This window comes from Diabrotica virgifera, chromosome 7 (genome assembly GCF_917563875.1).
Source record: "Diabrotica virgifera virgifera chromosome 7, PGI_DIABVI_V3a".
Lineage (NCBI taxonomy): Eukaryota > Metazoa > Arthropoda > Insecta > Coleoptera > Chrysomelidae > Diabrotica > Diabrotica virgifera.
In genome coordinates, this window is record NC_065449.1 from 227506434 (window position 1) to 227519623 (window position 13190).

General features: G+C 33.8%; 1 protein-coding gene across 1 annotated transcript; it reads left to right on the plus strand.

Moving 5' to 3' along the window:
- The first annotated feature begins 8055 nt into the window (after positions 1-8055).
- Positions 8056-12076, plus strand: LOC126888718 (zinc finger protein 234-like). Its single transcript, XM_050657102.1, has 3 exons — positions 8056-8163; positions 10693-10873; positions 11064-12076. Exons 1-3 carry the CDS (start codon positions 8056-8058, stop codon positions 11555-11557), a joined length of 783 nt encoding a protein of 260 aa, XP_050513059.1. The 3' UTR covers positions 11558-12076.
- The last annotated feature ends 1114 nt before the right edge of the window (positions 12077-13190 follow it).

The window sequence follows — 13190 nt, forward strand, 5'->3', positions numbered from 1 at the left end:
TAAAAATTTAAGTTATATTTGCTCAGTATTTTAAAACTATTCGACATACCCTTTTCATACTTGGTAGAAAGTGTAGGTACTATACACCCTATGAAATTATGTTAAATACAGGTTTCCGGCTATTACTAGAGGCGTACGACAGGCGGACAGGGGAAAGCAAATGGTTGACCCTTCCCAAATTCTACGTCACTGGTGAAATTGCCATTTTAGTTCAATTTTTAAATTCTGCAATACTGTCTATGTACACTCACCGGCACAAAATTCCGCCACCCAAAATTTTTGATTAAGTTTGACAGTCTATAACTTTATTATTTGTACTTTGATTTTCAAGATTCTTGCACGAGTTTGTAGGTACATGTATTGATGTCAATTGCTATTATTCCGGTAAAAAATTTTTTGCTTAGATGGCATTATACGGGGGTGAATGTAAGCGTTGTTTTTTCTCCTAACTTTAAAAAATTCTGTGGAAAAATTGGAGTGCTGATTTTATTTCATACTCCTTTTGTATTATCCTGGAGGTATCACTAAGGTCTTGTTTTTTTGAATTATCTGAATATCTCTTTTCTTGTAAGAGCTCTAATTAAAAACACGGCTTTGAAGGTTTATTTATTTAAAAATATCAAACGCACTAAAATTAACAAAACAAATTTAACAACAAAACAATTCAATAGCGGTTATGTCCACCTCTTGCAGCAACGACTGCTCGCAATCTATTTAGCATCTAATAAAGATGTGTTTTCCTTGCCTAGGGAATAGCCCGATATTCCTCTACCAGGGCCATAACTGTACCAAATTTTCTGGAGGCCTAGGATGACGGCAAATAGCTTTTTTTATTCATCCCATAAATGCTCAATATGATTGAGATCTGGGCTGCATGCGGGCCATTCTAATCTTAACAATCCAACCTTAATTGTATGAGTCAATCGGTGTTTTTATTTACAAAAAATGGTACAGCTCTTACAAGAAAAACGATATTCAGATAATTCAAAAAACAAAATGTTGGTGATGCCTCCGGGAAAATATGACAGGACTATGAAACAAAATCAGCTATTCCATTTTTCCACAGAATTTTTTAAAATTAGGAGAAAATATAACGCTTCCTTTCACCCCTGTACAATGACATGCAAGCAAAAATTTTTGTTACCGGAATAATACCAAACAATATGAATACATGTACCTACAAACTGGTGCAAGAATCTTGAAAATCGGAGCACAAATAATAAAGTTATAAATTGTCAAACTTAATCAAAAATTTTGGGTGGCGGAATTTTGTGCCGGTGAGTGTAAATAAGATCCTTTGTACTCGTAACGATAAAGTCATTAGTTTTCGACATATTTGAAGTTAAACATGCAAGGGCACAGTTATTTAGTTATTTTGATTAATATATTGTGCCGCTTAATTTTTAGTTTCAAATATCTCAAAAACTAATGATTTTAGATCTAAAATCATTAGCTTTCAAGATATTTGAAATTAAAAATTAAGCGGCACAAGACCTTAATCAAAATAAAATAACTGTGCCGTTACATGTTTAACTGCAAATATCTCGAAAACTAATGACTTTATCGTTACGAGTGAAAAGTAAGTTATTTACATTGAGAGTATGGGAGAATCTAAAAATTGCGCTAAAGTGGTAATTTCGCCAGTTAGTAGAATTTGGAAAGGGTCAACCATTTGCTTTCCCCTGTTAGCCTGTCGTACGCCTCTGGTAATATCGGGAAACCTGTATTTAACATAATTTCATAGGGTGTATAGTACCTACACTTTCTACCCAGTATGAAAAGGATATGTCGAATAGTTTTAAAATACCGATCAAAAATAATTTTTAAATTTTTAAATAAAACAGCCTGTAACTCCAGAAGGAGCCATATTTTATTGAAGTGATTTTGGTTAAATCTTAATATTTTGAGGTCTAGAATCAACAACTCAGAGATTGGACATTCTTAATGAAACCCCCTCTATAAGCAAAACTATATCTTTTACTATAAGGAAAAAAAGAAGAAGAAAAACGACAAAAAAAAATATGTTAATTAGTGAAAAATTCCCAGGGACCGGATTATCGGAACAGCATTTCAAAATGTTTAATCACCGTGACGTTATTAAAAAAAAAACAAATTATAAACAAATTAGAACAATTTTCAAATGTCATTTTAGAGGGGAGTTAAATTGAAATTTGAATTTATCAATACATTTGTCGAAAATATACATAAAAATAAAAGTAACGAGGTTGTACAGAGTTTTATATTCTTTTGGTAACATCCGCGTTTTTGCAATTGAAAATATAGTAACAATTGATAAGCAAATTAAAAATCTCATGAATTATTAAATATTTTTTAACCAATTTTTTTTGCTTAATACTGGTAATATAGCGCAACTTCTCCGAATAAATAGAATAATTTATAGTGCTTATATAAAACGCAAAAAATACTTTTTTGCAAATATGATTTTTAAATTTTATATATAATTATTTAAATAAATTGTGGGTCAAAGGGCCTAGCCGGGTAAGATGGTGAAAAGTGCCCCCAACTCAATTTAAATTCCATATAGGTCACTTTTTAGCACATATAGAGGAACTCACTTTTTGAAATTTTTAGACCCCTAGGTGGTCACGTGACCCCCCTAGAGCCTAATTAGGCTTTTTATGTTTTTATTTTTTATCTCAGTCGTGTCAAGAGCTAGCCAAAAACTTTATTTAAAAAAGTTGTAAGTCGCAAAAAGGTCTATATGAAAATAATTTTTAAATTTTTTGGCGGGAAATTCGAATTTTTAGAACAATCTTAAACTTTTAAATAACTCTGAAAAAAAACTAAGACACTCGCTTTTATGAAAATCAATTATAATATGTATTTTTGCACAATATTTCACCCTGAATTTTTTCAGATTTTTAAAATTGGTGAAACGTACCTTTAAAAATAAAAAACCGCATTTTTTCGGTTTTTTTTTTCGTTTTTTGATACAATTTTATACATATTTTTCAAAAAAGGTAACACCGTCACTAGAATATGTAAAAAAATGAAAAATAATTGGGGTTTGCTTAATAAAATTTTTTTGTAACGCCATCCATTTTCAAGATACAGGGCGTTGAAGAAAACAAAATTTTACACATTTTTTGCGATTTTGCCGAAACTACTGGCAACATTGCAATAAAATTTGGCAGGTTTTAAGAGGTAGTTATTGTGCATTTTTTGACATACAATTAAGAATTTTATATTCATCATTGGCGCGCATACGGGTAATGGTCTGAACTTTTTAAAGAAAAAAAGATGGTACGCCACTGACATATTTCAAATTAACAATAAATTTTGAATTCTTTGTTCCATTTGTGACAAAAAATCTATCTTCCCATTTTTTCATACGACGCGCCGTTTTGCAAAAAATAAAATATCTTAACGCTTCCAAAGTATTCGAATTAATTTTTATAATGGATTTACCAGTTTATGTACGAGATATGTAGATGTAGAAACTACTAGAAGTTCGAATGCTTGGTAAGGATTAAGATCTTTTATTTTTTGAATAAAAATGGTGCTTCGTATGAAAAAATAAGAAGATAGATTTTTTGTCACAAATTGAACGAGGAATTCAAAAACGATTGCTAATTTAAAATATGTCAGTGGCGTACTATCTTTATTCTTTAAAAAGTTCAGACCATTACCCCTATGCGCGCCAATGATGAATATCAAATCCTTAATTGTATGTCAAAACATGCACAATAACTACCTCTTAAAACCCGCCAAGTTTTATTACAATGTTGCCAGTAGTTTCAGCAAAATCGTAAAAAATGTGTAAAATTTTGTTTTCTTCAACGCCCTGTATCTTAAAAATGGATGCGTTACAAAAAAATAAAGCAAACCCCAATTATTTTTCAGTTTTTTACCTATTCTAGTGACGGTGGTACCTTTTTGGAAAAATATTTATAAAATTATATCAAAAAACGAAAAAAAAAACCGAAAAAATGCGGTTTTTTATTTTTAAAGGTACGTTTCACCAATTTTAAAAATCTGAAAAAATTCAGGGAGAAAGATTGTGCAAAAATACACGTTATAATTTATTTTCGTAAAAACGAGTGTCTTAGTTTTTTTTTTCAGAGTTATTTAAAAGTTTAAAATTGTTCTAAAAATTCGAATTTCCCGCCAAAAAATTTAAAAAAATTTTTATATAGATCTTTTTGAAACTTACAACTTTTTTAAATAAAGTTTTTGGCTAGCTCTTGATGCGGCTGAGATAAAAAATAAAAACATAAAAAGCCTAATTAGGCTCTAGGGGGGTCACGTGACCACCTAGGGGGCTAAAAATTTCAGAAAGGGAGTTCCTCTATATGTGCTAAAAAGTGGCCTATATGGAATTTAAATCGAGTTGGGGGCACTTTTCACCATCTTACCCGGCTAGGCCCTTTAATTTAGTAAGTCTTAGGTGAAAGATTTGTCCTTCAGCTTAGTAAAAAAAAACCCTAAAGACCTTCATTAAAATGTAAATTACCTTAGCAGTTAAAAAAGTAAATATTGTGCAAAAATGACTTCTTTTTAATTATTTAAACAATGATCCCCTTATATGATTTGGATACTTTTTTGAAAATATCTTTTGTACTCATCTAAACTTTGATATAAAATTTGTTCCAACCTGTACGAATGAACATTTTGATTTATATGTAGTGTAATCTTATTTTACTAGACTAATTAGGTACATATAAAATGTTGGTCGCATCGATGTTGTATATGAAATTTGTAAAAAAAATAAATAATGAATATTATGTAAAAATAAATAATGAATATTACCTACTTGTTTCAAATGCATGTGCGCTCAGCGTTTGACATTGAAAATTACCTCGAAGCTAGTTCAGCCGAAATACACGAGAGGTCGTCATTGTGACTTAAATCGTTTGAATGACATGCGAAGTATTAAACATCAGCTGATAAGTATGGGGCTTTTCATTCACAGTCATTTGTTTCGAGCTTCTGTCATGTGTCATCTAATATTAATATATCTACGTCATACGTTATTGGTATTGCCAATGATACAAACCAAAGACGTATGACGTAGATATATTAATATTATGTGACACCTGACAGATGCTCGAAACAAATGACAATCGATGAAAAGCCCTATTAGGTGATATTAGGAGACGAAACAAGCTGTAGATGGATAGACTGCATGCTGAGAAGCCGTGTGATATATGCTACGTTGCTAGGGGATACAGTGTCAGCTCAGGTAGCCAGAGGCTGCCCACAGGGGGAGTCATTATCTCCTCTATTGTGGAATCTGGTCATGGATGGCCTGATGGCTAGACTCGACAACGATAGGCATCACGTCCTGGGCTATGCGGATGACCTAGTCATCTTAGCCCACGGAAAATTTAATGGTACAGTCAGAGATCGAATGCAACAGGCTCTGAGCGTAGTTACAGAATGGACTTCAAATGTAGGGCTTAACATCAGTCCTCTAAAGTCCAAAATCATGAAATTTACTAAAAGAAGGAATTCAGAGGAATTGGGTCCTCTAAGTCTAAATGGTATACATTTAAATCTGGTGAGTGAAGTAAAGTATCTCGGGATAATATTAGACTCAAGACTTACTTGGAATCAGCAGATAGAAAGAATAACGAAGAGAGCGGTATCTACGTTAATGGTAGCCAGACGTACTCATGGAAAAATGTGGGGTTTGAGACCAGACATGGTATATTGGACTTATAACATGGTAGTAAAACCCACAATTACGTATGCATCAGTGGTATGGTGGCCAAAAGTGCAGCAAAAAAGTGCCATCATCAAATTAAGCAAGGTGCAAAGACTTGCTTGTCTCGGGATCACGGGGGCTATGAGGGGCACACCTACGGCAGCTATGGAGGCACTACTGGATCTCCCTCCTTTACATATAACAATAAGAGGTGAGGCGAGAATGGGCTATTATAGACTGCGAGAAAACCTGAGCAACGTACCAGTTAAATCAGGACATAGTAAAATAACGAATGAAATTAATGATGCCGAATGGATGATGATTTCTGACCATATGACATCAAGATATATGCCTGAAGTACCTTTTCAAGTGGACATTTGCCCACGAGACGAATGGGACAGAGGAAACTCTCGACCCAGACTGCAGGGTTGCACCTGGTATACGGACGGGTCTAAAACTGCAGACGGTTCGGGCGCAGGAATATTCTATAGTGGGTGGCAATTTCAACATTTCTATTCCACTGGGAGAATGTACCTCCGTATTTCAGACAGAGATTTTTGCAATCTTGCAGTGTGCAAGAGAAAACAACCTGAGGGCATTCGAACTGCAGCGGGTTAACATATTCACAGATAGCCAAGCAGCCATTGGGGCTCTTGTAAGCCCTAAGGTGAACTCTAGGCTGGTGTGGGAATGTCGACAAGAACTTGATAGACTGGCACAACATAACAGTGTTATACTGGTATGAGTTCCAGGTCATCGGGGCATATACGGCAATGAAAGAGCTGATGCACTTGCCAAGAGAGCATCCGCTACAAAATACCTGGGTCCAGAGCCGGCCGTGGGAGTGCCAAAAAGCACCGTCCGCGAACGAAAAAAAGCCTGGATCCGAAGCCAACACAACTCACACTGAGAGAGTGTACCCGGTCAAACACATGGCAAGATGTATATCGGACGGACATGTGCTAGTAGAGCTGAGTTACTGCTGAAAACAAGCAGGAATCAGCTCAGAGTCATAACAGGTTTCCTCACTGGACATGCGCCAGTTAAGGGTCACCTGCATACAATGGGGCTGTTTCATGGAGACTTGAGCTGCAGACTCTGTAACAGAGAACCTGAAACAGTCAACCATATTTTGGATGACTGTGAGGCATTGGATCGGAGGCGGCAAACACTTTTCGGAGACATCGAAATGACTCCAAAATTATATGGCACCCACCCACTAGACCTGTACAAGCTGGTACAGGGTTCCAGAATCCTGGAATGGGTTTCATAAACAATGGAAGATGTACAATAAGCCAAGTGGCTGCAGTACAACCGGTTCACAACAGACGGATTCCAGGGAAAAAAATTAGGTGATATTTAACAGAATATTGTTAAGGTAAAAGTCAATACTTGGGATATAAGCGTACCAGAATTTGGTGGTACTCAAAAGCACGTTGGGGAGTAAAAAAAACTTGGAAATGTCAAATTGTTCTAAAATTTTACTTGGTTTATTATGTTCGTTTATCTCTGCAATATATTTTTCCGTTACGCCAGAAACTGACGAACCACTCTGTAGCACTACTTTGTGGCGCCACAAAGTAGCTTCCGATGATTAGCCGTAAATTCTTATGTAAATTAAACGTGCCATTCCAGACGAGCGATAGTGGCCAGCCACTGTCGCCGATCCTCGCTGTTGTGGCGTCCATTACGACAAGATCATTGGCGCTACAAAATCGCCTGTCTAAGCCACTTTGTGGCTCCACTCATGGTTCAGTCGGGATAGCATTTGACCTTGCATTACGAGCTGCCCCACATTTTATTTTTCAATCTCAATCTCCCAAATCTCGACTGAATTTCGTCGTCGCCTTAGCCGCCATCTTCATTTTAAACGAGAACCGTTTTTGTTCAATATCTCCGCCATTTTGAACTTTTCGACAAAAATTAGACGAACTAAAATTGTTGAAAATGTGATTTTCTATCATATCTTTTATTACAATATTTTTCGTGCGGTCAATATTTTTCGAGTTATTGCTGAAAATAGTGACAGTTAAAGCATGATTACTGAATTATCTCGTTTATTATTAGTTTTATAACAAAAATTTACCTATACCAAACTCAAGAGAATTAAATTTTATACAATTTTGATCTCTTTCGTTTTTTTTTTGGTAAAATCAATATTATAGTCGGATTACGAACACTCGATACTAGTCGTATCCGCCATGTTTTACCATGTGAATCATCTAATTTAAAAACATATTTGAGAGTTGTTACAGTTACAAAATCTCTACATAAATATATCAGTTCTCACCTCGACACATCGCTTCGTTTTTTGTATATAAATATCTGCATAGGGATTACGAACACTCGATACGAATCGTATCCGACATGTTTTCCTGTAAGGCGCTATGGTAAAATATGGCGGATACGATCCGTATCGAGTGTTCGTAATCCCACCTCTTCTTCATTTCGCTGTTGTGGCGAGCAGTCGTTTGTTAGAAGATGCATTGTACAAGGTAATTATGATTATTTCTTTTCCATACCGGTAAAAATTATTAGTATAATAATTGCACGAGAGCTCTAAAATTATCGATTTGTTTCCCGAGTGACACTTTGACAGTTTTAATTTCAATTTACTTTGACAGTTAAATTATTATGCCAAAGTGTCACGAGGGCAACAAGTTGATAATAATTTTAGAGATCGAGAGTAATTCGCTGAGATTATTTCATGAATTAAATTGTCTTTTTAAATCATTTTAACTAATATTTTATTGATATCTTCACCTGAATATTTGCTAAACCTGTTTATTGGTGTTCTCTGTGACAAGTTGTAAAACATTAATTGCCATTAATGTCACTGAATGTTCATTTTTACGTAGTAACAAAGGGCATCTGACGTAATGCTTGACGACGGGATATTATCAAAAATTATCAGTAGTAATTGCACAAGAGCTCTAAAATTATTGAATTCTTCCCGAGTGACACACGAGGGCAAAAATTATATATTAATTTTAGAGATCGAGTGCAATTTGTTGCGATTGTTTCATGAATAAAACTGTTCAAAACCAAAATTTTATTGTAATTTATTTATGTAAGTACAAATTAGTACAATTAAACACACAGTTGTTATAAATAGTTGACGGTTGAAAGTCATCACTTTTATAATTTTTAAAACATTAATTGTCATTAATGTCACTGAATGTATTTTTTCGTAGCAACGAAGGGCATCTGACGTAATATACTTGACGGGAAATTATCAAAAATTATCGGGTATAATATCACAAGAGAGTGAGAATAAATTGAAAATAATGCGACAGTTTTTCGAAAATTTGTTGTCTGCCAATAGACACGAGAGCCCGCAGGGCTCGAGTGGCTATTGCCCAATGACAACAAATTTGAGTAAAAATGAAGCATTATTTTCTTATTTATTCTTACTGTCGTGTGATATTCGTAACATTATTTTTTAATACGTATATTATGGATATTTTCTTAAATGTGACAGTTGTCAAAACTAGGAAACTGGTTGCCATTAAACAGAAAAAATCTACTTAAAAAAATTCTATGGGTAATTTTCTACAGTAGATAATTCTCAGTATAATTTTAATCTGATTGGACAGAATTAAACACATGATCAAATATCTTACTATACGATTGGAAGTTAAAATCATAAAAAAATAATCAGTTTAATTTTTATATCTGTAGCTTTCTATTGGTCAGAATCTCCTATGAATGAAATAATTCGCTGTAATTTTTATTTCTGTAGCTTTCTATTGGTCAAAATTTCCTATGAATGAAATAATCACTTTAGTTTTTCTAAATCCTATACATACAATTATTGTATTGTTTCAGAGTTTTTTTGGTTTTTGGCTTTTGTTTTTCCGTTACTTTCCCTAAATAGTAACTTCCCGTTCTTCATAAGTAAATGGGTTTACTTTTTGTTTGAATAAACAAAAATAAATAATGAATATTACCTACTTGTTTCAAATGCATGTGCGCTCAGCGTTTGACATTAAAAAATTCATCGAGGCTAGTTCAGCTGAAATCCACGAGAGGCCGTCGTTGTGACTTAATATCGCGGTATGTATATTTAAAACAAAATCGTTTGAATGACATTTGAAGTATTAATCATCAGCTGATCAGTATTAGATGATATTTAACAGAATATTCTCAAAGTAGAAGTCAATACTTGGGATATAAAGGGTACCAGAATTTGGTGGTACTCAAAAGTACGTTGGGGAGCCTGTGTATTAGACCGTAATGAATTTCTAATGGTGGAATAAACTTAGAAATGTCAAATTGGGTTAAAATTTTACTTGGTTTATTATGTTCGTTTATCTCTGCAATATTTTTCCGTTACGCCAGAAACTGACGAACCACTGTGTAGCACTACTTTGTGGCGCCACAAAGTAGCTTCCGACGATTAGCCGTAAATTCTTATGTAAATTAAACGTGCCACTCCAGACGAGCGACAGTGGCCAGCCACTGTCGCCGATCCTCGCTGTTGTGGCGTCGCGTCCATTACAAAATCATTGGCGCTACAAAATCGCCTGTCTAAGCCACTTTGTGGCTCCACTCAGTAGCGCTACAGAGTGGTTCGTCTGTTTCTGTGGTTAAAAGTAAAATGTTTATAGTTGTTTTGTATTTTAGATTGTAACTAGGTGGAAAATAAAATGAAAATCGTGGACACGTTACATTCATATCTTAAAGGAAAATGTACAGGTAAACATGCAGAAGGAAAAATGAAAGTTGGGGCTGGAAAAACAACTTACCAGTGTGGAATTTGTTTTAAGCAGTGTACTGATAAAGATAATTTAAAAAGACAGTTGACAGTACACACTGGAGAAGAACTTCACAAGTGTGAAATTTGTTTTAAACAGTTTAGTGAAGCAGGCCATTTAAAGAGACATTTGATTATGCACACTGGAGAAAAACCTCACAAGTGTGAATTTTGTTTTAAGCAGTTTAATGATAAAAGTAATTTAAAAGCACATTTGAGAATACACACAGGAGAAACACCTTACAAGTGTAAAATATGTTGTAAGCAGTTTAGGGAAGCCGGTAGTTTGAAACGTCATTTAAGATTGCACACTGGAGAAGCTCCTCACAAGTGTAATATTTGTCTTAAGCAGTTTAATGAAAGGGGAAATTTGAAAATTCATTTGAGAGTGCACTCAGGAGAAACACCATACAGCTGTGAAATTTGTTGTAAGGAATTTAACCAAGCAAGTAATTTAAAAACGCATTTGAGAGTACACACTGGAGAAACACCACACAAATGTGAAATTTGTTCTAAGCATTTTAACCAAGCACATAGTTTAAAAACACATTTGAGAGTGCACACTGGAGAAAAACCTCACAAGTGTGAAATTTGTTTTAAGACCTTTATCCATGCATGTAATTTAAAAGTACATTTGAGACTACACAGTGGAGAAGAACTTCCCAAGTGTGAAATTTTTGAGACTACACAGTGGAGAAGAACTTCCCAAGTGTGAAATTTGTTTTAAACAGTTTAGTAGAGCATCTACTTTAAAAAGACATTTGACAGTGCACACTGGAGAAAAACCTCAGAAGTGTGAAATTTGTTTTAAGCAGTTCTCTCTTAAAGAGAATTTGAAAACGCATTTGAGAGTACACACTGGAGAAAAACCTCACAAGTGTGAAATTTGTTGTAAGCAGTTTAACCAAGCAAGTCATTTAAAAGCACATTTGAGAGTACATACTGGAGAAAAACCTCACAAGTGTGATATTTGTTGTAAGCAGTTTAACCAAGCAAGTCATTTAAAATCACATTTGAGAGTACATACTGGAGAAAAACCTAACAAGTGTGAAATTTGTTGTAAGCAGTTCTCTTCTAAAGATAATTTGAAAACACATTTGAGTACACACTGGAGAAAAACCTCACAAGTGTGAAATTTGTTGTAAGCAGTTTCACCGAGCACATAGTTTTAAAGCACATTTGAGAGTACACACTTTAGAAGAACTTCACAAGTGTGAAATTTGTTTTAAACAGTTTAGTGATGCAGGTCAATTGAAAAGACATTTGAGAGTGCACACTGGAGAAAAACCTCACAAGTGTGAAATTTGTTTTAAGCAGTTCTCTCTTAAACAGAATTTGAAAACACATGTGAGAGTACACACTGGAGAAAAACCTCGTAAGTGTGAAATTTGTTTTAAGCAGTTTTCCGATAAAACTAATTTTAAAAGACATTTGAGAGTACACACGGGAGAAGGACTTCACTAGTGTGAAATTTGTTTTAACCTTCCGATGACCAACCTTTTTTTCTAACACGGATGACCAACGGTTGTCAAAAATGACCCCCGGTCAAAAATGAAATTTAGCAAACAAATTAAGTTAGTTTGAGAAATAAAATAATGTATTCATAATTTTTATATTGGTATTATAACAATAAATGATGATTAAACTTTAAACATTATTAATTAAAACACATTTTTAATTACAACTGAACAAAAACAGAAATAGTTATTTTTCTACAACCACTATTCAAAATGCAGTTTTCTGCACAGTTTTATGTTAACAAAGTTGATATTTTCTCACAGTATCAGATATATGACATTAGTGTGCAGAAAAGTGACGTTTCTGTGCCGGAAAGTTCTTTTCTGCACAGTAGACTACCTGATTCTGAGTAAAAAATATATATTCTGTTTACATATGTGGTTAAAGTGTAGACAAATATAACCTGTAAGACAATTATTATACTTAATTATCGAATAGAAATTAAATTATGGATGTTACAACTGTTTTATTTTACAATTTTATTCTTAATAAATATTTTGTAATTATCAATTAACCAATAATGATTTAGCAACCTTAGCAAGTACGTCGAATGAAGTAGGTTTGGTGTAAATCCGTGACTGCGTAAATATAACGTCAAATGTGACATTATTTTGTAATAATTATTTAAAATAGTTTTTCTACAACCGTGTTAAAAATGCAATTTTTAGCACTCCATACGAGCGTTAAATATGCTACTTTAAGGCACTAGTGCTTTAAAAATTTTAAGGCACTGCAGTTCGTATTGACCGTACCTATAGGCAATTTTGATGTAATGTCAAAAAAATATAAAAATGGAATGTCCGTCAAGTTCAAGTAAAAGTTTTTGTAGATATTGTCCTGTAATTACGTTTGTAGAAAAAATATTGTATGATATGCGTGTTAAAAAGTAGATTATTAAGGCACTCATGTGAATTGCAGAACTCGCTTCGCACATTCTGCAAACTTTCTTATGCGTACCTTAAAGTGTACTTTTAACACTTATATCATAAATAACTATTATATTTAAACAAATTAATGTAGTGCATTAATTTTTTAACTGATTTCTGTGTAATTTGTTTAGGGAATTTAAATCGATTAGTATTAATTAAACACAGTTTAAAATTTATAATTTATTGTTATAATAAATCTTCGATTGGAAATTGTGATTTCTAGTTTTAGCAAAATATGTGGTTGTAGAAAAAGTAGTGTGTAACACGTACAGAAAGGTAATTTCTCACACGTTTGAATTGCGGCACTCGCTTGCGCTCG

Excerpts from the sequence above, each read along its gene's own strand:
- LOC126888718 (XM_050657102.1), top strand. The coding sequence starts at position 8,056 with ATGGTAAAATATGGCGGATACGATCCGTATCGAGTGTTCGTAATCCCA. Across the intron at positions 8,164-10,692 it reads TAGAAGATGCATTGTACAAG|TTTAGGGAAGCCGGTAGTTT; the intron begins GTAATTATGATT and ends TGTTGTAAGCAG. Across the intron at positions 10,874-11,063 it reads TAAGGAATTTAACCAAGCAA|ACTACACAGTGGAGAAGAAC; the intron begins GTAATTTAAAAA and ends AGTACATTTGAG.